This window comes from Hippichthys cyanospilos, chromosome 1, assembly GCF_059441005.1.
Source record: "Hippichthys cyanospilos isolate Australia breed blue-spotted pipefish chromosome 1, RoL_Hcya_1.0, whole genome shotgun sequence".
Classification (NCBI taxonomy): Eukaryota; Metazoa; Chordata; class Actinopteri; order Syngnathiformes; family Syngnathidae; genus Hippichthys; species Hippichthys cyanospilos.
The window spans coordinates 29,971,629-29,994,413 of record NC_142369.1 but is presented as its reverse complement, the minus strand read 5'-3'; the positions used below and the strand labels follow the sequence as shown (position 1 = coordinate 29,994,413).

General features: G+C 39.7%; 4 protein-coding genes across 7 annotated transcripts; 2 read left to right on the top strand and 2 right to left on the bottom strand.

Annotated features, from left to right (window-relative positions):
• The first annotated feature begins 818 nt into the window (after positions 1-818).
• Positions 819-9,610, top strand: idua (alpha-L-iduronidase). 4 transcript variants are annotated; one of them, XM_088414040.1, is made up of 14 exons: positions 819-1,177; positions 1,765-1,905; positions 1,988-2,070; positions 3,097-3,204; positions 3,289-3,384; positions 4,201-4,403; positions 5,367-5,513; positions 5,771-5,981; positions 6,728-6,946; positions 7,082-7,203; positions 7,759-7,935; positions 8,139-8,215; positions 8,297-8,397; positions 9,338-9,610. In XM_088414040.1, exons 1-14 carry the CDS (start codon positions 1,041-1,043, stop codon positions 9,436-9,438), a joined length of 1,923 nt encoding a protein of 640 aa, XP_088270166.1. In that variant the 5' UTR covers positions 819-1,040; the 3' UTR covers positions 9,439-9,610. The 4 variants fall into 4 exon arrangements, with proteins under 4 accessions (XP_088270166.1, XP_088270157.1, XP_088270175.1 ...); XM_088414031.1 differs by having other exon boundaries at positions 5,334-5,513; XM_088414049.1 differs by having other exon boundaries at positions 820-1,177; positions 5,334-5,513; positions 7,810-7,935.
• LOC148430073 (purpurin-like) lies at positions 9,452-12,146 on the bottom strand. The gene is made up of 6 exons (XM_088414069.1): positions 11,985-12,146; positions 11,786-11,900; positions 11,069-11,205; positions 10,312-10,424; positions 10,027-10,239; positions 9,452-9,948 (listed from the first exon to the last, which is right to left on the bottom strand). Exons 2-6 carry the CDS (start codon positions 11,897-11,899, stop codon positions 9,938-9,940), a joined length of 588 nt encoding a protein of 195 aa, XP_088270195.1. The 5' UTR covers position 11,900; positions 11,985-12,146; the 3' UTR covers positions 9,452-9,937.
• A 5,873-nt stretch (positions 12,147-18,019) lies between these two features.
• Positions 18,020-20,159, top strand: LOC148430072 (uncharacterized). The gene is made up of 3 exons (XM_088433076.1): positions 18,020-18,053; positions 19,137-19,391; positions 19,538-20,159. Exons 1-3 carry the CDS (start codon positions 18,051-18,053, stop codon positions 19,868-19,870), a joined length of 591 nt encoding a protein of 196 aa, XP_088289202.1. The 5' UTR covers positions 18,020-18,050; the 3' UTR covers positions 19,871-20,159.
• Positions 20,160-20,832: 673 nt separating this feature from the next.
• Positions 20,833-22,511, bottom strand: atp5meb (ATP synthase membrane subunit eb). The gene is made up of 4 exons (XM_088433087.1): positions 22,370-22,511; positions 21,588-21,642; positions 21,398-21,496; positions 20,833-21,191 (listed from the first exon to the last, which is right to left on the bottom strand). Exons 1-4 carry the CDS (start codon positions 22,403-22,405, stop codon positions 21,166-21,168), a joined length of 216 nt encoding a protein of 71 aa, XP_088289213.1. The 5' UTR covers positions 22,406-22,511; the 3' UTR covers positions 20,833-21,165.
• Between the last annotated feature and the right edge of the window lie 274 nt (positions 22,512-22,785).

The window sequence follows — 22,785 nt, the reverse complement described above, 5'->3', positions numbered from 1 at the left end:
ACATTTAACAAGATTTGATATCAGAAGCCGGCAAAAATTCTTCAAAAGAGATTTGGAGAATAAGATAATGTTTGTTTTTCTTCCCCCAAATTTTTAAAAGTTAAAGACAACTTGCAATTTTGGTATTTTAGTCAGAAACCTGAAGTCACATCAGCATTTCAAGGGCCACAAAAAGTGAGGTGGCGGGCCGGATCTGGCCCCCGGGCCTTGACTTTACACTTGTGCCTTACAGGAACCCTGGAGCGAGCTGGGCTTGAACTTGGGTGTCTGAACTGTGAGGCGGACGTGCAAACCACTCACTCTTCCACTTTACACGTTTTCTTTCCACCTTTTTTTCCCAGATTTTCAGAGCATGCAGTAGAGCCATTTTTAACATTTACTTCCAGATATTTATTGACCGAAGGAGGTGTCTTTAACATTGGGTGGAAAAAAGAAACATGCATACCGTCAATGTTGCTTTTTGTGCATACTTCTGCCATCTAGTGGAAGAGTTTTTAACTTCTCAATGGCTGGCATAGACTTTGTAATCAAGGGGGGGGGGAATCCGACCCCTTTATTCGCTGTATGGTTGGCACACCTGCGGTCTCCCAAGGCACAATTGTGACAACAGGTTGTTCATCAGTGTTGTGGCAGAACTCAATCAGGCGATCGTTATGTGGATCTACTGTTAAGTTAAACGTATGAATGTTCTCAACGGTCGGTTTCCTATAGACACTGACCAGGGTTCTTCGACGATACCCCCTCGTTAATGTGTTTAATAACGGTTTATTCGCTGTGAAACATTGTAACCAAATGTCGCTGAAAAACTACTAGTGCGTCGCAGTGAAATGACGTAATCGTGGTCAGCTGACTTCAACTCTAGCCTCTAAATGTTTTTCCTTGGATTCTTTAACATGCTCAAATCTTAGTGGTTTTGTGTGTGTGATTTTTTGTAACCCCCAGTTGGACAACGGAACTCTTGAAATGCTAGATTTTACTCCATTTTAATAGGAGGTGCATCTCACGCAAATTAATTGCATTTGACAAGTTCCTTTGCAGAAATGCTGAAAAAAGCATTGCTTGCTTTTGCGTTCATAGTGTACATCACACACGTTATTTCCGATTCGTTTGTCATCAATGTTGACCTTGGAAAACCGGTAGCACCTCTGAAACACTTTTGGAGAAGCACAGGCTTCTGGTAAGTAAATAATAATTCAACCCAGAAAATGTATTCGTTGGGTATTAACAGCCCTACTGTGGTGAGCTGTACTTTTACATATGCAATATTGTATGTATTTGGTGTTTTGTGTTCACGCAGGTAACAGATTAGGTTAAATTCTGTTGACTCGAGTAGACTATGAATGTTAATAAGAGCGTTTTGCTTTACGTATGTGTTGGTGTTGACACTTTTGATAGTTTGCAGTTGGGTAGAGCTACTCTGCCTTAGGTTTAAAAAATAAGGAACCTTTGAGTGAGTCGTCACTGGGATGTTGTTGTTTTTTTTGTAATTCAAGTTAATACGTAAAAAAAAAAAAAATAATGCAACCACGACTGCTAATAACACTGAGTATGTAAAGGCATTTCCAATGTCGGCTTTTGGTTGCAGACAGCCGCTTAAAAACAAAAATGTGTCATTCTAAAATGTAAATTGCATTGAAAAAAAAACATCTGTTTTACATAATGCTGGACAATAATCTAGCATGTCATTCTTTGTGTTTTATGTTTAGTTTGACCGTTTTGTATGATAGGCAAATAATATATATAAGCACTGTGTGCCATGCGCAGTCCTCCTCTCCCTCACACTCAAGCGCACGAGTTTGTTCTGAGCGTTGACCAGCAACAGAACCTTGCCTACGTGGGCTCCGTCCCACATGGAGGGATTCGGCAGGTCCGAATACACTGGATGATGGAACTGGTCTCCGCCGAGTAAGCCAAACAGCCGCAGCTCAGATCAGCTTGTACTTATTGTGTTACCATTGTTGTTTGGCGTCTGCAATTGTCTTTTCAGGGATGTTGGAGGACAACCCCTGTATAATTTCACAAAACTGGACCAACTAATAGAGCTCTTATGGATTAATGGCCTCCGCCCAGGTACCACACCCCCACGCCAGGCGAGAGAATATACTATCGCATCTGTAATTCACACCGAACTTTTCATCCACATTTCTTGCCCATGTCAAACCATTTCAACATCATTTTTATTGCAGATATCCAAATGAAAAGTAAAATCCCTGGAAATCAGTCTAGAAAGTTTATGAAAATAATTTAGCTGATCCTATCTAACTTGTCAACCAATTCAAACTTTCCAAAGTCAAAATGTACAGCCCATCCTGAATGTTCAGACCACTACAGTATTTCCAAATCCACGTACTTATTTTTTGTAGGATCACAATTTTCCCTGACTAAATCCTCCAAATGAATTGTGAAGTGTTGCAAGTTCTGCCTGAGTGTTTGTGTTTCACTAATTCTGATTCAAATCAGTAACTAATCAGAAAGTTAATTCGGTTTTTGCTGAGCTTTTTAATGAGAAGATCATTTGAATCAGGATTGTCGGGAAAAGACAACCTGGAAAACATGCAGGACAGCGGGCCTCGAGGATCAAGTTGGACACCCCTTGCGTTAATATAACTGGCTGCTAGCACGTTAGCATTTCTCATTTAAACTAGTATCTGAATACAGAACAAGAACTATTCACACTCGGTAAATGTCTTTGTTTTTGTATTTGTTTTTTATTAATGTTCGATACCACTTTTTTCTCACCAATACAAGTACTGATACCGCGAGTATTCCCCCAAAACTGCCAGATTATTTTTTTAAAAAATGTTGCAATAATTAGTAATAGTAATTATTATTACTAATTATATTATTACTATTATGATTAATAATAATTGCAATAGGAATTTTCATAAAATTTCATGAATGGCAGTTTTTTATTCTTCCAATTTGTCATGATCGCAAAAATGATCAAAGAGAGCTGCCAATTAGTATCGGCTGCCGTCGTGAGTACCTTGTGCCTTGAAATAAGAAAATGTATGTTTGATAACGATACAGTACTTGGTATCAATACTCGGATATGCCTGTTTTCTTTTTGCCTCTTCTACATTTCTTAACTTTGAGGTTTTGAACTGATGGGCAGCGTCTCAAACTACTTCACGGACTTTGAAGACAAAGCTCAAGTGTTCAAGTGGAGGAATCTGGTTCATCTTATCGCCAAGAGGTACATTGGTGAGTGAAACACACCTCTCGGGTGATTGACGTGGCTCTGATCAAAGGCAAGGCAACTCACGAAATGTTCCTGGTCTGTTATAGGAAAATATGGTCTTGAAAATGTTTCTCAGTGGAACTTTGAAACATGGAATGAACCCAACAACCATGACTTTGATAACGTCACCATGTCAATTCAAGGTACTGACAAAGTCCGCACAGCCTGCCATTTTCATTTATGCTGTAGTTTGAATTTCAACATTGAAATCACGATTATTCATCACATTTAGTTAAACGTCTTGTTTATTGCCCTTTTTTTAACAAGCAGTATATAAACAAGGCTTCAAGGCTTGATATTTATAAATAATAATAAACTAAAATAAATAATGTAAAGAATTAACTTGCTTGCTGAGTGCAAATCGATGAAAAAATTCGAGCCTAAGCCTACTTAGAACCAAGCACATTGTTTACTTTTATGCAAATTGTAATCAATCAGCAGTCAAAATGCCATTTTCGGTCATTTCAAATTGAATGTATTCAAACTTTTTTGGCCAATTTTTTGAAATGGCTGTCAATTGACAGCTAGCACGGTATATATTAGGAATGAGATGAGAAACTTAAGGCCATTTCACACTAGTAAATAATATATTAGTGTGGAAAACAAACATTAGCTTTTGTCATGCAAACATGTGAGAAACATTGCTCCTCGCGGTAGGATGACAAAGCGCTTGATTTGACATGTAAGGTAGACGACTTTTGAAGTGTTAATATCGCCGAGGATCAGCTTAATTAATCGTGGCAGCCAATATCGTGATCACGATTAAAATATGATTAAGTTTGAAATACAGTACATCCTGTAACTATTACTTGGTGAAACTGACTTTTAATGACGGTAAGATATTAATTAGGATGTGTCATATTGTACAAAGTAAAACCACAGTCGTATGTACTTGGAAATGCCACTGTGGCGATCTCTAAAGAATCGACTGTGCAATCTGCGATGTTGTCTCTCATCAGGGTTTTTAAATTATTACGATGCCTGTTCAGAGGGTCTGCGTGCTGCCAGCAAATTGCTTAGGTTCGGGGGTCCGGGAGACTCTTGTCACTCGCCGCCACACTCACCTTACTGCTGGGCCATGCTTCAACATTGCTACAATGGGAGCAATTACTTCACTGGAGAGACGGGCATCCGAATCGACTACATCGCCCTGCACAAGAAGGTGTGAATGAACATGATCCTTTTCCAACAGACTGCGCAGGCCGATCTGAACAGAGGTACTCGCATTCTGTACTGAAATGTAGATAAGGTAAAGTAGAAAAATGAGTGTTTACATTTGATTATGCACAATGCCACACGATGAGAAAAACATTTTGACGCACACAAATGAGCTTTCATCCACCTAAACGCCGGCGACTCGGTCGCGCAGTGGTTAGCCTCACAGTTAAGGGACCGGAGTCCAATTCCAGCTGGCTCCGGATTTCCTGTGTGGAGTTTGCATGTTCTCCCTGTGCTCGCGTGCCCCTTCTCCAGGCACTCTGATATCCTCCGACATTCCAAAAACATGCATGGTAGTTGCCCCTGGATGTGATTGGGTGCATGAATGGTTATTTGTCTCTGTGTGCCCTGCAATTGGATGGCCACAAGTTCATGGTGTCCTCTGCCTATGGCCCGTAGTCAGCTGGGATAGGCACCAGCCAGCCTGCGACCCTTGTGAGGATAAGTAGCTCTAGAAAATGGATGGATGGACTTAAACGCTGCTCATACTGAAGCGGGGAGAAAAATCGTCTGTCATATCTTTTATTAATGACAACAAAAAGATAAATTAGGTAAGTGCACCAGAGAATGTACTTGCCCCTCTTTTAATTAGACCTTTTCAATGCCAGAAGTCAAAAAACAAGACATAATGCACTGTCCACAAATCATTCTTGGAACCAATAACACATATATTCCTCTATAAAAGAAGTCGATTTGAGAATATTTTGCTCCTCCAAAACTGGAATGTTCCCTGGTTCACATACCCAGATGTCGCCGTTGTCACGATCTTGTCAGTCGTATAGGACCCAGAGAGCTTAGTAACTGGAGTTCTCGGCTGTGGTTGACTTTACCTATCTATATTTTGTGCTTCTTTTCTTTTGTTGGATTCATTTAGGGAGGAGGTTACTCTTTACCCATCCTCCAGCAGGAGATGCAGACCGTGGGAGAGATTCAAGAGCGTTTCCCTCGGTTCGGCAGCAGGCCCGTGTACAACGACGAGGCCGATCCGCTGGTTGGCTGGTCCCGGCCTCAGGAGTGGAGAGCGGACGTGACCTATGCCGCCATGGCCGTCAAGGTAAGGATCGGGTTCAGACTCGGTGAACAACGGTCACAAAGCGTCTCACACACAAAGTTTGGTGTGAAACGAATTGAGTACTGATGGCAGTGTCAAATTCAGGTCAAGTATTTCTGCGTGACCTCACTGCTACAGGAGCAGGCGGTACAATATCCGGCGATTTTTGCCATCTTGGGATTGTGTAAACCAAGCTCCGCCTCCCCCACCCATGTGGCGTAAAGTAAATGTAAGCTTATGCAAATTGTGTCTATGAACAGGTGATCAGTCAGCATCAGGATTTGCTGTCTGCTAACACCAGCATCAACTACACCCTTCTGAGCAACGACAATGGCTTCCTCAGCTACCATCCTCACCCCTTCACCCAGCGCACTCTGACCGCTCGCTTCCAGATCAACAACACCCGGCCCCCTCACGTGCAGCTCATCAGGAAGCCCATCCTCACCGTCATGGGCCTTCTGGCTCTGCTCGGTAATTGGAGTCGTGCCTGTGCACCCCAGCTGATCTAAACGCAGCGTTCTAGTTAATATTGCAACTGTTTTTATTCTTCTCAGGAGATTTTACCACTTGCTCTTATAGTGCCTCAGATAGAGGTGTCCACACTATGACCCGAGAGCCATAGGCGGCCCGCCATCCACATTTTGGCAGCCCGTGGCATATACTAAAATTACATTTTGACATGACCCACAATGCTATCTAAAAAAAAAAAAAAAAAGTAAAGAAAATGTTTGACGGTAGACAAAAAAGTTCTAACTTGCCTCATCACCCTGAACAGAAAGTTTCAACGTAACAATTGTATAAAATAACTACATCAAATAGACAATGGGTAATTGCATCCTTGATTGATTGATTTTTACAGTGTTGAATTAGTTAGTTTAAAAAAAAATCTGGCCCTTATGTCTTTTTTTTCATTTTTTTTTTTCAGGTGAAATCTGAAGACTCGCTTTCTTTTTTGCGTAGCGTGACGTTTGCAAGCTGAGCCCTGAGCAACCGATGACAAAATGGCTGCCCCCTGAGATGGATAAAAACAATTCATGTTCCACAAACCAAATATTATTCTGAATGCTCCGTTTGAATGCATCTCTTAGTTCATAATTTGACATGATGTAAAACGATTATTCTTGTTCAAGTGAAACCTGACAGCATGCAATGTGTTAATGGAACAGAAACATTATTTGATGGCTTATTTCTTCAGCCTGTTGTCGTTTCTCCACCAGGTGAAACCCAGGTCCTGGCCCAAGTCTTGAACGCCTCAGAAACCCACGATGCCCACAGCGGGAGCGTGGGAGTTGTCGCAAGTAGCCACCAGCCCGGAGTCCCCGGAGGGTCGGACAGTTGGCGGGCCGCCTTGCTGGTCTACAGCAGTGACGACAATCGCACATCCGCCAACGTTAATGTTGTCACCGTGACGCTAAAAGGGCTGGAGGCACACACAGGTGGATGGCATGCATATGCTTCACTGCACATAGTTCCCTTCCTCTTTATGATAATTTGATCACCAACAATTGCTCTCTGACTCTGCATGAGAGCAGTTGCTTCAAATGCTGACGTCTTCTTTATTTGGGACTCAGGTCTTGTATATGTCACGTATCTGATGGACAATAACGTGAGTAACCCATATCAACGATGGCAGGACATGGGAAGCCCCATCTACCCGACGAGAGAGCAGTTTACAAAGATCAGGAATGTCCAGGTTTGAACATGGTCATCTTTAATTTGGATCATAGTTCACCAGCGTGTCTTCTTCTCAGTAACCGTGATTTCGACAAATGAAGAACTAGCAACAGAAATATTACATGTTGCTAATAAGTCCGTAAACACAATTGTATGATTACTGTGCGTCTCAATATTTGTGTAATTGAAGAAAAGACCGCATGCACGATATTTTTAACGAAATGCGGTTACAGTCAAAAATGTAGAAACGCCTTCAAATTCAAATAATCTCAAACACATGAGGAGGTGAAGGAAGTCAAGCTTTTAACGTTTAAATCCTTCGTTGACAATATAATGCGTACGCCTCAAGGATATAGTTGTGTATTTCAACACGCTGAAGAGACAGCATGGTAATTGCACTGGTGTGCCTTCGGTCGTCCGCAATAGGGTGCAAATGTGCCATTTCTTTCTGCATTGTGGGTTGGGGACGAAGTCTCAAAATCAGTCCATATCAGCGTATCGTTTTCCTCAACTTCAAATGTCGTACCTGATGTGTGATTTTTTTTTTTTTTGTCCCACCCGTTGTATTGTCAAGCTCTTGAAAAGTCTTCCTCGCGAGACGTTACTCGATATGCTACTTTGCCAGGAGCCTCTCGTTGATGGGCCGCGGCCGGTGCCTGCGGGGGACGCTCTGACTTTGAAGGCAAGACTGCGCGTTCCCTCGGTGCTGCTCATACATGTATGTGCCCGACCCGCGACTGCGCCCAACCAGGTCAGTGCTTTGGCTCTTTCTGAGTGATGCAGAGCAGCTGTGTACATTCATCCAATGGAGCACAAGTTGAGCTATTGTGCTGTCTCTTGGACATGAATGTGGACATCAAGAATGCTTTTCATGGCTAGCAAATAAATGATTAGATGGCTAAATGTAGGTTCTGAGTTCCGGAAAAAACCCGTCTGTTCTATTCGCCCTTCAAGGTCAACGGCTTGCGCTTCATCAGGATCACCAAAGGCCAAGTCCTTATCGTCTGGTCTGATGGCTGCCTTGAGTCCAAGTGGGTGCATAAACTCAGTGAGACTTTTTGTACAGAGTCAAATGTTTCGCACGCCATAAAGCGTTCATTCTTTATTTGCAGATGCATTCACACTTTTGAAGTGGAGCGCTCTGCAAGTCGCAAGATATTCAGCAGGATTAATAGTCGCAACACCATTTTTACATCATTTGTTTATTCACCTGGTAAGCTGTTTTTGGGGTGATGGTTTAATGAGATTAGGAATCATTGTACACTGTCAACAAAACTTGAGGAACTGTTGAAAACGCAGAAATGAGCTGAAAGCCGAAAGGTCATTTTGACCTTTTCTGATCTGCTAAATGGTGCTGTTGAATCATTTTTACCTAGTAGTGTACTGGATATGCTAAATGATTCCTGATGTATGCTAAATGATTGGGCTACTATGTGGCCTGTCTGGAATCCTTGTACAAACTACAGTAATATAAAATGTGTAATTCCTTTCACATTTACCTTCTGCAGTTTTGATTAGATGTTTTTATTCACTATTCATGGTCATGAATATACATGTTTCCTTTTGAGTGCTTGATAGATTTATTCATCCTTTTTCAGGGGCGAATATTATCGTAAAGTGAATCTCACATGAGTAAAATGCAAGCCCCAGGCTAGCAAATTTCACTTTCTTTAGTATTTCCTCTCCTCTGCACTCCATTGGATCAAAGACATACTTCCATGCACACACACATATACTGTATGCATGCACACATACGCACGCATGTACGTACAGCCCTAAAATGTTCATACAGTAGATCCTGTCTAATATTCGATTGAATGTCCAAGAGCAGATTTGACCTCAGTCAAATGCATTTTGCAGCTGTCTGCAGTACAAGATTCTGGCTTAATTCTAACTTTTCTGGTCAAAGTCGAAATGGTTTGGAATGGATAAAGCAAGCTGAAATAAAGCTTGTGGAATGGCTTTCCTGTAGCCCACGGGGGGGGGGGGGGGTCAAAATCATTGAACCAATTATAAGGAGATGTGTGTGCGTGTGTACTGTACAGTATTTACAGTTATTGTACAATGGCGTACCGTACTTCGCCGCATCGTAAAGCCTCCGTTTGAATATTTGCCATGTTATTGATGCTGACTCGCATGCTGTTTTTGTTCAGTGGAGCGGCAGGTGAGCGGCTGGTATAGAGTTCGAGCTGTGGACTACTGGGGCAGGCCTGGCGTGTACTCGCTGCCAGAGAAGTATTCAGAGGAGCTTTAGACATGGCAGGACATCCATCTCAGACTGTATTTAATTTGATTTTTGTTTGGTGCACCCACACAGATATTTATGAACTTTGCAGTAAGTATGCGACAGTTGTCTTTTGTGGGTAGCTGTCATAGCAAGATATGGTATATATATTTTTGAATAAAGTCATTTTTTAAAAACACAATGCAGCTTGCAGTTTTTGTTGTTTTTTTATATATAAAATGCTCAAGAATGATGAAACCGCAGATTGCATCCATGTGGAGACATTGACAATAGTGTTAAGAGGGGGCGTTGTGTCACCTTGTTCAAACAATGAATTTTCTTCACCTTTTTCTTCATCTTAGCAATTGCATTACATTTCAACGGGCTGTTTTGTCTTGACAGCGGGCATGATGGCAATTTTAGGCAAAAGAGGATTATTCTCGCATCTTTGGTTAGCTTCGACGGAGCGCCGACTTTATTCCCTCGGCGACGACTAATGAAGTTCTCTTCAGCTGCTGGTTGAACATACTTAGCAAGCTCCTAATGACAAGGAAAACGAGAAATGACGCTCAGCCCAAACATCCTCCTCGGTTACGTCACGCAAGACTGAACACGTACCTGACTGCAGCACGGGCTGGAACTGACCCGCCATGCAGATTTCCTCCTGTTTTTGGCGCACGATTCTCTGGATGGGAGGGGGCAGGCCGCGAGGGTTGCGAGAGAAGACCAGGGCGTAGCCGTCCTCGCAGCTTCCGTCGTCCTTCAGGCTGCGGCAAGCATAGGTGATGGCGTAGTTGTCGTAGTCGGTGTCGATGACCCAGTAGTTGTCACCTGGAGGAGCGCCGGGCACACGTTCGGACCCGGGCGGTCAGCGTACGTGTGTATGACAATTATTGCTCATACCTCCGCTGGACAGATAGCTGGCCAGTCCCTGGTAGTTCATGAACATCTTTCCTGGGCTTTCAGGGTTGGGCACGGAGTACTGAGCGGCCATGTCCGCACACACCACCCAGAACCTGAACGTGGAATGGGGAGTCGGGAAAAGTTCACGTCAGCCGGCAAGAGGTTTAGTGCTATAACGCAGTGGTTCTCAAAGTGGGTCCGCAGGCCGACTGCAGGGGGTCAGTAAAATAATTCGGGTGTTTTGGAACTGATTTAGTTCATCTTTAAACAGTTACAGACGTGTTCCTTGTTTGGCTTAGTCTTTGATTTTTGGCGCCGCCTCTGTCCGCTCTTGATAATGCATATTGTTGTGGGGAAATTAGTTGGTTTGTTGATTCAACTTGTGACTGTAGATAAATATGCCAGCCAATTTTAGTTTATATCTTCAGCATGTTATATATGTGTTTAGCTCATTATCATTTTCGTTTGTGCTAGGTATTTCCTTTTGGTGAATGTTAGCATATGCAAATGTTTTGCACTGATAATCATACTCATTTGCCTCTAATTAACGTTTTGTAATGAAAGGAATATCATTTGTATTTCAATTATATGATTGAGTTAATCTACACTTTTTTTTTTGTTTTGTTTTTGTTTCCGCAAACATTTGCAGTAGGGGTCCTTGGAAAATGTTCTTTCCGAAATGGGTCCCTGACGCCAAAAAGTTTGACAACCCCTGCTTTAACAGAAACACGCGCAGGAAATATTAAACGCTACTCACCCGAAGAGAGTGACTCTACCCCTGGAGGAGGCCACCATAGCGCCGTCATCTCCAACTGTGTACTCAGCAGAGATATTGTCCTGAAGGAATAAACCCTCGGGATCCTTCTTCTGCAAGGCGTACCACTTCCCAGCATACTGACGACAAAAAAAAAAAAAAAAAAAAGGACGTGTTTAGAATCATTCATGACACCCAAACAAATACTTGTTTTCTACTATTTAATAGCTTTTTTTAGGTAGACAATTCAACCTCTGTGGGTGACCTCACAATGTATCCAGTTTGTGAACATAGCTTAAAATACCATGACATAGCGCCTTTAAGTGTAAACCCTTTGCATCTTATTTTCATATTTACTGAAAGTAATTTTTCAGCCTTTTTTAACATGGGGTATTGAATCAGTTCTTTTACCAGAGTCAAGGGTTTGGAAACACTCTCTAAGGCTAGGTTCACACTGCAGGGCTTATTGTGCAATTCAGATTTTTTGTTTTGTTTTTTTTTGGTTGCTGAATCCGTTTTTTTTTTTTTTTTTGTGAGGTCATTCCATACACCTGTGTGTGAACGCCAAACGTCTCAAACCTGTCCCGCTTGCGCAGAGGACACCGTGACGTCACAAACAGCGAGCGTGCTTAACTACAGTGTTTACGGAAGAACCACAATGGATGCCTATCAAACGGTTTATCGAGTTTGTCCTTTCCTCGTGAAACGATGCGGACTTACTCTTGCGGGGTCAAAGTCCTGCTTGACGGTGAAGCTGTCCACCACGCAGCTGGCCAGGCTTTGCTCCACGCTGGCCAGCAGCAGCACCACCAGGGCAAACATCTGCAAATCCATTCTAGGCAAAGACAAGAAAACCACGTCAGTTTGCTTCAAAACGAAGACCGTCCTGGCTCATCTCCACAGGGCCGCATCGCCTTACCTTGTAGGGGTAGTGACAAGCAGCAAGGTCCTCACTTCGGAGATGTGAGTGACAATTGGGCATTGCAGCTTTTTATACCTGAAGCGCACCTGGCTCACGGTTTATTTCCATGTCTGGAACCTAAATGCGGAGTGCAAATCTAGCAGTAATCCATTTAACCAAATCCCACGCTGTAAGCTGGTGAGCGCTCGCATTCAGCACTCTATAGGCTTTATGTAATTGTTTGCAGAGCCACATAATAGCATACATAACATGGTGATTGGCGGGCTGGGTGGGGTGAGGAACCTATTTGGTCCTCGGGCACATGGCCGCACTCAAAGTTTGGACACGTGATTTCTTTTCTGAATGGGGGTTGCATTAAAACAGCGATGTTGTTGCAACTTTGCCGCAAATCTCTAAAGCAGGGGGTGTCCAATTGATTTTCCATGTGGGGCACATCTACGGCTGTCCAAATTCATCAGTTAATTAACCGCTGTTTATCACATTCATTGAAACCTATTTTAATGATTGCGTAATCACTTCTTGGAGCCTTTGTTTAGTTTAAAATAGTGCAAATCGCCGGATGCCAGACACTCGGCGGTAATTATTCTTCTCTCCATAGTACTCCATGTATAGAAACTGATGATCTTTGTTGAATCAAAATTCTGCAAGACATTTGCAAACGTATGCTTTGAAAACTGGTATTCGGAACAGGTAAGTGAAGTATTTCAAAGGGATGCTGAGTACAACGTCAATGACCCCTGCCTCATTTATTGTTGTTGCTGTTTTCACGTCATAAAATAATACCAAGGAGAGAGCAGTACTTGGTTAGCAAGTAACAGTAATTGTGGAAAAAAAAGTGTTGTGATACATTGTAAAGCAGGGATAGGCTTTTGGGAGCATTTTGGGGTCTGAGTCATCATTTTGCAGAAAACACATGTGTTCACAAAAAATCTTGCTTTCTCCTTTTATCCAAAATAGCTTTGTCATGAAAATGACCTATTTGTAAACAGTGATTACATCAAAAAGGTAGAGTCTTACTTTCATTTCTATAAGTTAATTTTATACTTACTTCTACTCAATGCCAACTGTAATTGAAAGTTCAAACATGTGTTGTAAATTGTATTGCAAAAACCCTGTTCACCTGTAAATTCTCTTGGACGAATCCTGAAATTTCAAAACTGAATTTCCTTAATACAACATAAAAATGATGAAACCTCCACAGTATTTGTGAGAAACTATTTCTGACTGCAGTGTGTGAGCGCTAAGTTTAGCAGGACAGCTATAATTGGCAACCTGCACTGAGGCGTTATGTAAGTGATTGTTGGCTTGGGCTGATCCATTTGAAGGTGCACACCTTCTTAAGTGGATGTGACCTCAGGTTGACTGGACCAGGGTCACGTCAGGTCACAATGAAGACCAATAGTGACATCACAACTTTTGATATGAGCAGCTTTTTTTTGCATTTGGGAGTTGGGCAAAATATTCAACTTCACTCATTTGAAACAGCGTTGCAGTAAAGCAAGTACATAGGTGAGTAAAATGAGACAAGATTTTAATATTTGTTTTGTACTGCGCCATGACAACTCAGATGAAATGTTTACTGTTTTGTTTTTGTTTTTTAAACTGGAAGGCCAGATATATTTCTAAAGCAGAATTTGGATTTCTTGCAAACTGTTTTCATTTCAATTAAAAGCAATAAATGGAGAAAACATGTCATGAATATCCCGAATAAATACGGTGGTGACCTAAGCGGACAGCCTGTGAAATGTTTTTAATTTGGAATGGAACAGTATTTCTGGATAAATTATACATTGAAATGATCTTTTATTTCATAACATCACACAAAGCATTTCGTCTATTCAAATGCAATACTGTAAACGTTACAAAGTTACAACCAGTCGGCGGCATTAAACGTATTTTTTTGCAAACCATCAATTAACTACACGAGGAAGAAGACACCGATCATTGTGGTGCAAAGCAAGCTTGAATCGGTGTTTAGAATGTGGAAATAGGTAATTACAGTTTTTGAAACGAGTGGGAAAGATGAGATGTTCTTATGCTCTCCAGTCGAGTTCTTTTGACACATTTACCATCAGCAAATTATCTCACATTCCAGTACAGTAGGAGGCGGTAATGCGCTCTATGTCAAATGCCACGCGCTACTACGCAGTTGAACTCTATGTAAACTTTAGGCTAAATCGATTCTTCCAGAGGGGGAAAAGGTTATTTCATTGTTGACGGGTTTAGTCAATATTACAGTGGGCGAGGAGACTTAGGACGAAAAAGGACTTAGGACGACGAAAAAGTTTTCGTCCATTTCGAATATTGAGCAGACCGAAGTTGCCGTATCTGGTCAAAGCGTTAGCCAACCTAGCTTGGTAGCCAAGTTCGACTTTATAGTTGTCAAGATGGAAGTTCCTTCGAGAGTTATCACGGATCACCAGAGATCGATATCCGGGTCATGGAGCAGCCCTGCTGGCGGTGGAGGTTCGGTCGGATGACATTAGTGGAAAATATGCAGAATCTTGATGGCTGCTGCGATAACGTAGGTAACCAAAAATCCTATTAAAAATTATAAACATGAGGATGCGTTTCGCAATTAAAAACTGGCGCGTACTCTTGACATTAATTGTCGCATAATGACGTCATATACCCGCGACGCCTCATCCAAGAGCTAGCGAAGTCATTATATTAGCCCCGCCCCAATAAACTTTCAGTTAATTTTAAAAAAAAAAACGTTTCTGTTAGTTTCAGTTTGCACCTTCATTACACTTCTGACTGCACGACAATCAGCAAGCGAGTTCAGAAAAATAAGCATTCACCAACATCAAATCAGTCAAATTTGTATCGTTATCATTTTTTAACTGCAATTTTTTTCTTGTGCATTGTTACATTGTTTGTACAGAATCACAAGTGATGGGTAAAATATAAGGGTCATTTACACGTAAAAAAGTGTTTACCGCATTACGGTTCTTCAGTACAGCCTACTCTAATTAATTTTCCTTATCATGATATCAAATAAAGTCAGGTTCAGCAACAGTTGTTTATTTTCCTGAACTATAAATTACAGTAAATGCCACATTGTACGAATGTTTGTAGGTCAAACTTGAAAATAATAAAGAGATTAAAGTGTATGAAGAACCTGATGTGAAAAGTAAATTTGGAGAGACATGAAATCATTTCTGATTCAAATCCACTTTTGTTCCGTTTTCATCAAACTTGTGCCATCAATTAGCTGTGGGCTGTGTGGATTTCCCAAAGTACACAATATTTTATTTATTTATTGGTCAAACTTAAAAACAACAAAAAAATATATTGAAGTATCTCAAAAACCTGATGTCAAAAGTACTTTGACTTGAAACCATTTCCAATTCAAATCTGCTGTTGATCAGTTTTTTCATTTAGGATGTTTTCATTAAAGTATTTTATTGAACATTTTTTAACTGATTTAATTCCAAACACATATTTTTACTTTTTTTTTTTTTTTTTTTTTTTTTAGGAGTTCAGACATTCAATCCATGTCTTTAATTGTCTTAAGTAATAGATTACTTCAGTACGAAGTTACCTAAATTATCCAATTATTAATTGTTGCAGTTTTTCTTAGTTACTGAAAGTAATTTTTTATTTTAAATAGCTCATCGATTACTTTAGCACATGATTGTGTTTTTTTTTTGTTTACATTATTTACTCTACATAGGTGTCATTTTTTAAATAACAAAAAACAGGCATTAGAATGAATTGTAAAACGACTTTTTATTGATTTCAAGATGTCATCATCGATGGAAGATCTGAGCGACGTCGACGTGGAGAGCACGACGGCGACTACAAAAGAGGAGAAGGAGCAGAAGAAGCAGGAGAAAAAGGAGCAGAAGAAGCAGGAGAGGAAAGAGAAGAAGGCATGAGCTAAGTGAAGAAGAAAGAAAGGAAGGAGGAGAAGATGCAGGAGAAGAGAAAGAAGGCGTGAGCAAAAGTGGAGAAAAAACACTGGAAGCCCACGTGGAGGCTGTTCTGAAAGGACAATTTGAAAATCAACAATGTCATTATTGGATTACAGGCGACCAACCAGTCACCCTGCCACCAAGTCCATGAGACATTTCTTCCTCCTTTTTATTTCCCTCCCTTGCCTTAAATAATTGTTCAATATTGTGAATGACATTTTTACTGACTGAATGTATAATTATATGTAAAAACATTATGTCAGTTCTCCTTTCCCACCTTTTACCATGTACTGTTTGTTTTCATTTATTGTAAATGCGATTGTAATGCGATGCATGGCATTGTTTTAGCTCTCTTGCATAACTCAACCAACATTTTTGTTGGTTATTTATCATACCTGTATAGTGCCTTGATAAGTTCACACATTTTTTATGAAATATAGAAAAGTTGAATTCACTAAGCCTCAGATATACTGTAACATAATCAGTCTGAATTTTTAAAGGGATGCTTTTTAGCCAGTCAACCGTAAAACATTATTTTTGTTCATAATTGCATAACTAAAATTCTAATATGTACCTTGAAAAGCACAATTTGCCACTTGCCAAAGACTGAAAATGACATCACATGTCCGCTCGGCTTTTTTTCTATATGTTTTTAAATGCATAGTTCACCTTATTCCTACGTTTACATTTAAAAATAAATGAACAACAAAGTAAGAAGAATATACAGTACAACATTAAAGGCAAGAACTAAGGATACAAGCTGTTCCTACTATGCGCATATTGGCCTCTTGGTAGCAGTATAGCACCTGTACATTTTTTACCTACAATTTAACTTGAACACATGCAGCAAAATCAATTGTTGGTGTACAGTATTTCAAAATCTTTATACATTTTTTCAAAGTGATATTTGTTTCTCAAATCTACGTTTATGTCTGTAAATGATTAATGTAGTTTCCAAAATTAAATAAATATGTGGTGTGGTGTGGCGAGGCGAAGAAACCACACGTTGCTGTGATAGTGGAGATCTTTACTCTTCGCATGCCATCACAAAACTCATCCAACAAAGTCCAAAACAGCAAAGACAAAGCCAACATGTTCAAAGCACCAAAGGATCATAGCAACATGCCTATTGGGTGAGAGACATGGTCCTAGTGTCCGCCACAGTGGACTATTAAAATAACTGCAAGTCAAAACAGTGTTGAAAAGGTTACGACTCTAACATATAGAAACTGCGTTTGTCATATGAATATATACTGTAGTTCAGCCAAGATAAACTCATAAAGTACACTCGACAAAACTTGTTTTGTTTTGTTTTTCTTCATTGAACAACGTGCGCGTTAAACAATAAATTATTTCAATTCAGAACAAAGGGGGGAAAGCAACAAAAGAGGGGGTCTTAAAAGTTACATTTCATACATATAATTGAAATTCAGTACATGCAGCCAAACTGGGCTGTTAGTATATTTTAGGCTTTGTAAAAAAAAAAAAAAAAGGAAAAAAGGTTATTGTTTCTCAAACATACTTTTAGGTATGTAAAACGTTCATGTTGTTGGCAGATTTAATTAAATTAGTACACTATTAATAATAAAAAGGAAGTCAAAAATTGTGTTTAGTAAATTAACAACTCTAACTATTATTAATGTATGTCAAACTCTCATATACTAAGCAGATTAAATTAGCACATGACTTTTGCATCATCATTTTTAGTCTTTACCAAAAGAAAAAGATACGCTCATGAAAAAATACTAAATTTGCTTACAACAAATAAATCTTGCTAGCTCCGTCCATAGTTTCAAAGTGAATTCGCAATCCATAAAATGACTCAATACAGTTTCAGATCTTGCTGAGCAAAATAAACAACTGATAATAATTTAATTTTATTTTTTTCTAATAAAACGTTTTTGTTTTGGTACAACCATTGCTAAATCACATGACAACATCTTGTCCATGTTTTGATGACATCAAACGCATACAGCCAATGAACGTCTTGGCCGCGCCCGTTTAAAGAGCATGGCTTTGATGCTTTGATCAACTGAATTTGTGTGGCGTATATATAGGCTGGGACATTTTCGCAGTCATCAGACTCAGACCCACTTCAGACTTTGCACCTATGCAAGCGAGCACAGATAAGCCAGCACACATCAATATGGTGAGTCAAAGATTTTCTCCGGTTTTTGCATGAAATCTGCAAAATTCCATCTCGTTGCTTTTTTGCAATGTCTTACATGATGTATTTTGAAGTCTTAAGTCGTATAATTAGGACCTTTCTATGTGCGTTGGAAGTGTTTTACTTGCATAGTATATTTCTTCACATCATTTTTTTAAAATTTTATTTTACTTGTCACTTTGAAGAAGACTTAACAGTAATTTTTTTTTCATTCGAGGAAAAAAACGCCTTTCATCCGTGTTGAGAAATAAATTGTTATGCCTCAAAAACTAACTGAAAGTGAATTATTTTTGTCGTGGCAGTTCTCTCATTTAGAAACATTGCAATCGGAAAATCTATGCGTCGAAAGGCTGCGAGTGCGCAAGTTCCCGGAAATGCGAAAGTACCCTGAGTGCGCCATAATATTTTTCGCAGCTCGCAAATGATCGTTTTATTGGCATCCCAGTTAGGTCTTAATGTAAAAAATAAACACACAAGAAAAACATTAATTGCAAGTCTTTCTTATCCCCAAATGCAATAGTACATGCTTCAGTTAAAAAAAAAATCGCTAGTGCTAATGCTAATAATGTAAAATCATTGTCACACTAACCAGAAGATAGCATCCAGTCAGATGTGATGTCTTCAAATAACGGACACTCACACACCAATGCTGCAGTAGCACATGCGTATATGTGCTATAATAGTACTTAAAGGCTCAAATATCCCTCAATCGCAAAAAAAAGTTACAGTATATGTATTTTAGTTTAAGCGCAACTTTCTTCTTCTACTCTTGAAGGCCCATTGAAAGCGTGTACTCCATGCGCGGCACTATACTGCCGGCAAGAGGTCATTGTGCGCACAACAGGGCCAACCTACGTTTATATATCTATTTTATTGTTATTTTAGTATACAATTTTCTAAATTTACTTTCCCGTTTATTTCAAATTTGAATTTCAAATTTTATTGATTCAAGGATTTATTTTTAGACTTAATAATCATTGTTGTATTTGTCCCCACCCCACCCCACCAAAAAAACATTGTCCATAGTCATACACCCCCCTGATGTCTACTTTGTGTTTTTCTCAGTTTTGGACAGATCTTGAAGCCTTAAAGGCATCTTTCGATGATAAAAGTGAGTGGAACGCACGTGAGCTCCACCTGGCCGAGCTTCTTTTGTCCACGACCTCGCATCTTGAGAGACAACGACAAAAGTGGGAGAAAAGAACCACGGAGCTTGAGGAGCATTTTGGAACCTGGATGGAGATCCTGGGGTTCCAGGAGGTACTCCCTGATCCTGCCGACTACGCCAGGAGCTTCTTGGAACAAAACGGCAACATAAAGGTTTGTGTCTCACTTTTTTTTCCTACTATTGGCTAAATTATGCATGCAATCCGATCCTTTTTTGTTTGATTTACTTTCACAAGTTAGAGAGTGTGAAATTGTGACTATTGATGAATTGATGATTAATTGTCTGTCATTTTTAACAGAAGCCGCTTAAATACAACATGAGCGGTGAAGCTAGAAGAAAGACCAAGAAAAACAAATGGTCCGTATGGAAAGGAAAAGAGGAGAAAGAAGGCAGGAATAAAGTAAAGAACGAGAAGAAGGAGCCTTTGGTCAAAGAGGAGAAAGAAAACGAGCAGCTCAAGAAGGAACACAAAGAAAGGAAGGAGAACATGAAGAATGAGGAGCCGGAGGAGGAAAAAGAGTGCGGGGGGGAAGAAAACATCAAACAAACTGAGTATGGCCAGAATGATGAACAAAACGAAGAACCGAAAGCGGAAAAGAAACACCAGTGGAAAATGGTGACTATCCTTTAGTTGGTCACGGTCTCTACCGGTCATGACTGATCCCTGTCAGTTTCCATGACTTGATGATAATCCATTTGGACTGTTTTTTTTATTCTTTTTATCTCGCTACACATTTAAGCTTGTTCATTGATTTTAAATAATAGAAATTTGTACACTAAATAAGATTTTTTTACACTGTAAATATTGAACCAAAACTTAACATTAATAGTTGACATGATTAAAAATCCCATGTACATATCAACCCATTTTCATTGAATGTTGTTCTGTAATGTAAATCTAAAAAAATATTTGAACTACAGTACATTGTTCAGTGCATTCCATTTTACTGTTCTTAGCTACTACGTCCAAATTTGACTTTAGTTTAAGATTTACTATAATTACTGAGCTTGAAATTGAAACATATCTATACCATGTGTGTATGTCTATATACAGTGTTTATTATATATATATATATATATATATATATATATATATATATATATGTCAATTTAAATAACTGCACATTTAAAGATTTATTCAGCTCCATATTTAAACAATGAATGACACATTGGTTTATTAATTTTAATATTTAATTACACTATAAAACAAACATCTAATGAGAATTTCTTCAAATTATAATGGTATTTTATTTCATTTTGGCACTTTTGGAGCTCCAAATGCATTACGTCTTAAAATAGAGAAAAAAAATCCGTAATTTCAATACAGCGACAGCCCATAACAAGCCCTGTAAATGACTGTCAACCAGACTGGGGTACAGGTTTAAACCCAAGTTGGATAGGCTCCAGTTCCCTTGAGAATGCAGTCAAACTGTAACTGTATGGACACTTACTTGGACAGCATGCCATCATATTTTTTTCTGCAAATCTTAGCATTGAACATATTGTAAATATTTATTGGGCAGCTCTAATTCAATCCGTGTTCCTTAGCAACCATCCACACAATGGTTCTGGTCTCGATAATAAAAATCCACCTTTTCATTAGTCATACCACCGTGTATTTATTCAAGCTATTTTACAGCTATTGTTACATTGCACATTTTTTGTTCAATAATGTAACAGTGTATGTGAGAAAACAAGTGGGGGTGGGGTTTAAACGTGCAGCCTTTTTAAACATCTGGATGGAGTTTAAGAGCCAATTGGTAACTTTACAAACAGAGCACTAGCAAGGGAATACAGAGAAATAAATTATTCGTACACAACAGTGTCAATATCTACAACACGGGAGTGTTTGAGTGGTTGAGCACCGACGTTGCCCGTCCCAGAATGCAGAGGAAGATGTTCGGAACTGTACATGGAAGTAAACGTTCACTTCAGAATGGTGTCTTCATTTGCTGCAAGGACAGCGTAAAATATCATATTGTCAGTATGTTTACAAGCAAAACGTGTAACAGTAACAAAAACAGCAGTCTTGTATTATTGAACACGTTTTTGGTTTGCCAGCTCGGCATGCCAAAAAACATGTCTAACACATTTCAAGATTCAAGAGTTTTATCGTCGTCGTAATAGCACACAATCAAATTCTTACTCTGTTGCCTACCTTCAGCTAGCTGCTTGGCAATGCGCTCCTGCTCTTCACGGGCCTTCTTCTCTTCCTCCTCAATCCTCCGTTCCTCAGCTGCAATAGGCTTCAAGTGATCTGTACGGAGAGATGTGCAAACAATCCAGGTGGGGAATATGAACATTTATACGCAGAGTTTGTGGCAAACAATATTCAGGGGACAGTTTACCATATCTCCTCTTGCCATAAATGATGCCAGCAATCAAAGCTGAATACCTGGCAGTCTGCAAGACAACAGATTACAGCCACTAGCAAGTCACGAGTGCTTTTTGACCTTTTGCCAGATATTTCAACAAGAACATTAAAAATCTAGAGGTTCTATTATGCTCGATATAATTCAGAAAGTATCTTCTACTCAGCATCACCCCAAAAGTATTAGCTGAATTGGACGTATTTAACCCTGTGTTAATCACGTGGTGTATTTGGACACCCTTATTTTGAATGCTCGTAATTTTTATATTACAATGTTTGTTTCTCTCTCCCGTACTTCCTAGCCCCATTTAACCAGTTGTATAGTTAACTGATATATTTTTGGGGTACTGGGGTGTGCAAGCTTCCCACTTGACCAACCACGTTTGAAAACCTGACGTGACCAACGCAGGATTAAAGATGCACACACAAGTCAGGAAAGGATCATTAAACCATTAACTACTATGCGTAATCAAATCACTGATACACACGACATTAACTTCAAAACTGCATTTCGTGTTTAATTACGTTTTGTCACTTATCTATCTCTGATCTTTTATCGTGCATTTTATTAGTTTGCACAGCGCTACATAACTACTGTACACAAATGTGGCTGTCATAGCGTGAGTGCAATTGCAGCAACTACCATTAGCTAGCCGACCTATTGACTGCTCCGTGCAGCTGGTCAAAAGCGAGACAAGAATTGAATTGACAACAAAGCCTTTAAATTGACTTGAAATTGTCAAGTTGGGGTAAACGCACCTTAATCAATGGAGAGACAGCAACCGGTGGAGCCATCGTTTTACGGCAGTAGCAAGCAACAGAAAGGTGACTTTATTACCGCAAAGGATTGTGGGGGGAAGAGGAGTGACTTCCTCGTTGATCGTGATGGGCAGCAAACATGTCTTTGTTAAAGTGCTGCCACCCTTTGGAACTTAATCAAAATATACAGTATTTACGTTTATGGTTTTAAACTTGTTCCCAAGCCTTGATTGGACGTTTTGTCCGTTTTTTCGCTAAGGTTGTTATTCATTTTACTCACATCAAATTAAATTGAAATTCAGCGGAAAAAATATACACCGATTTTCAAATGCAATTTTAATGTAAAAAATATACTATTGTAGCATTTGGTATCCATTAAAACGGGGGTTCTTAAACTTTTTGGATTCAGGGACCCA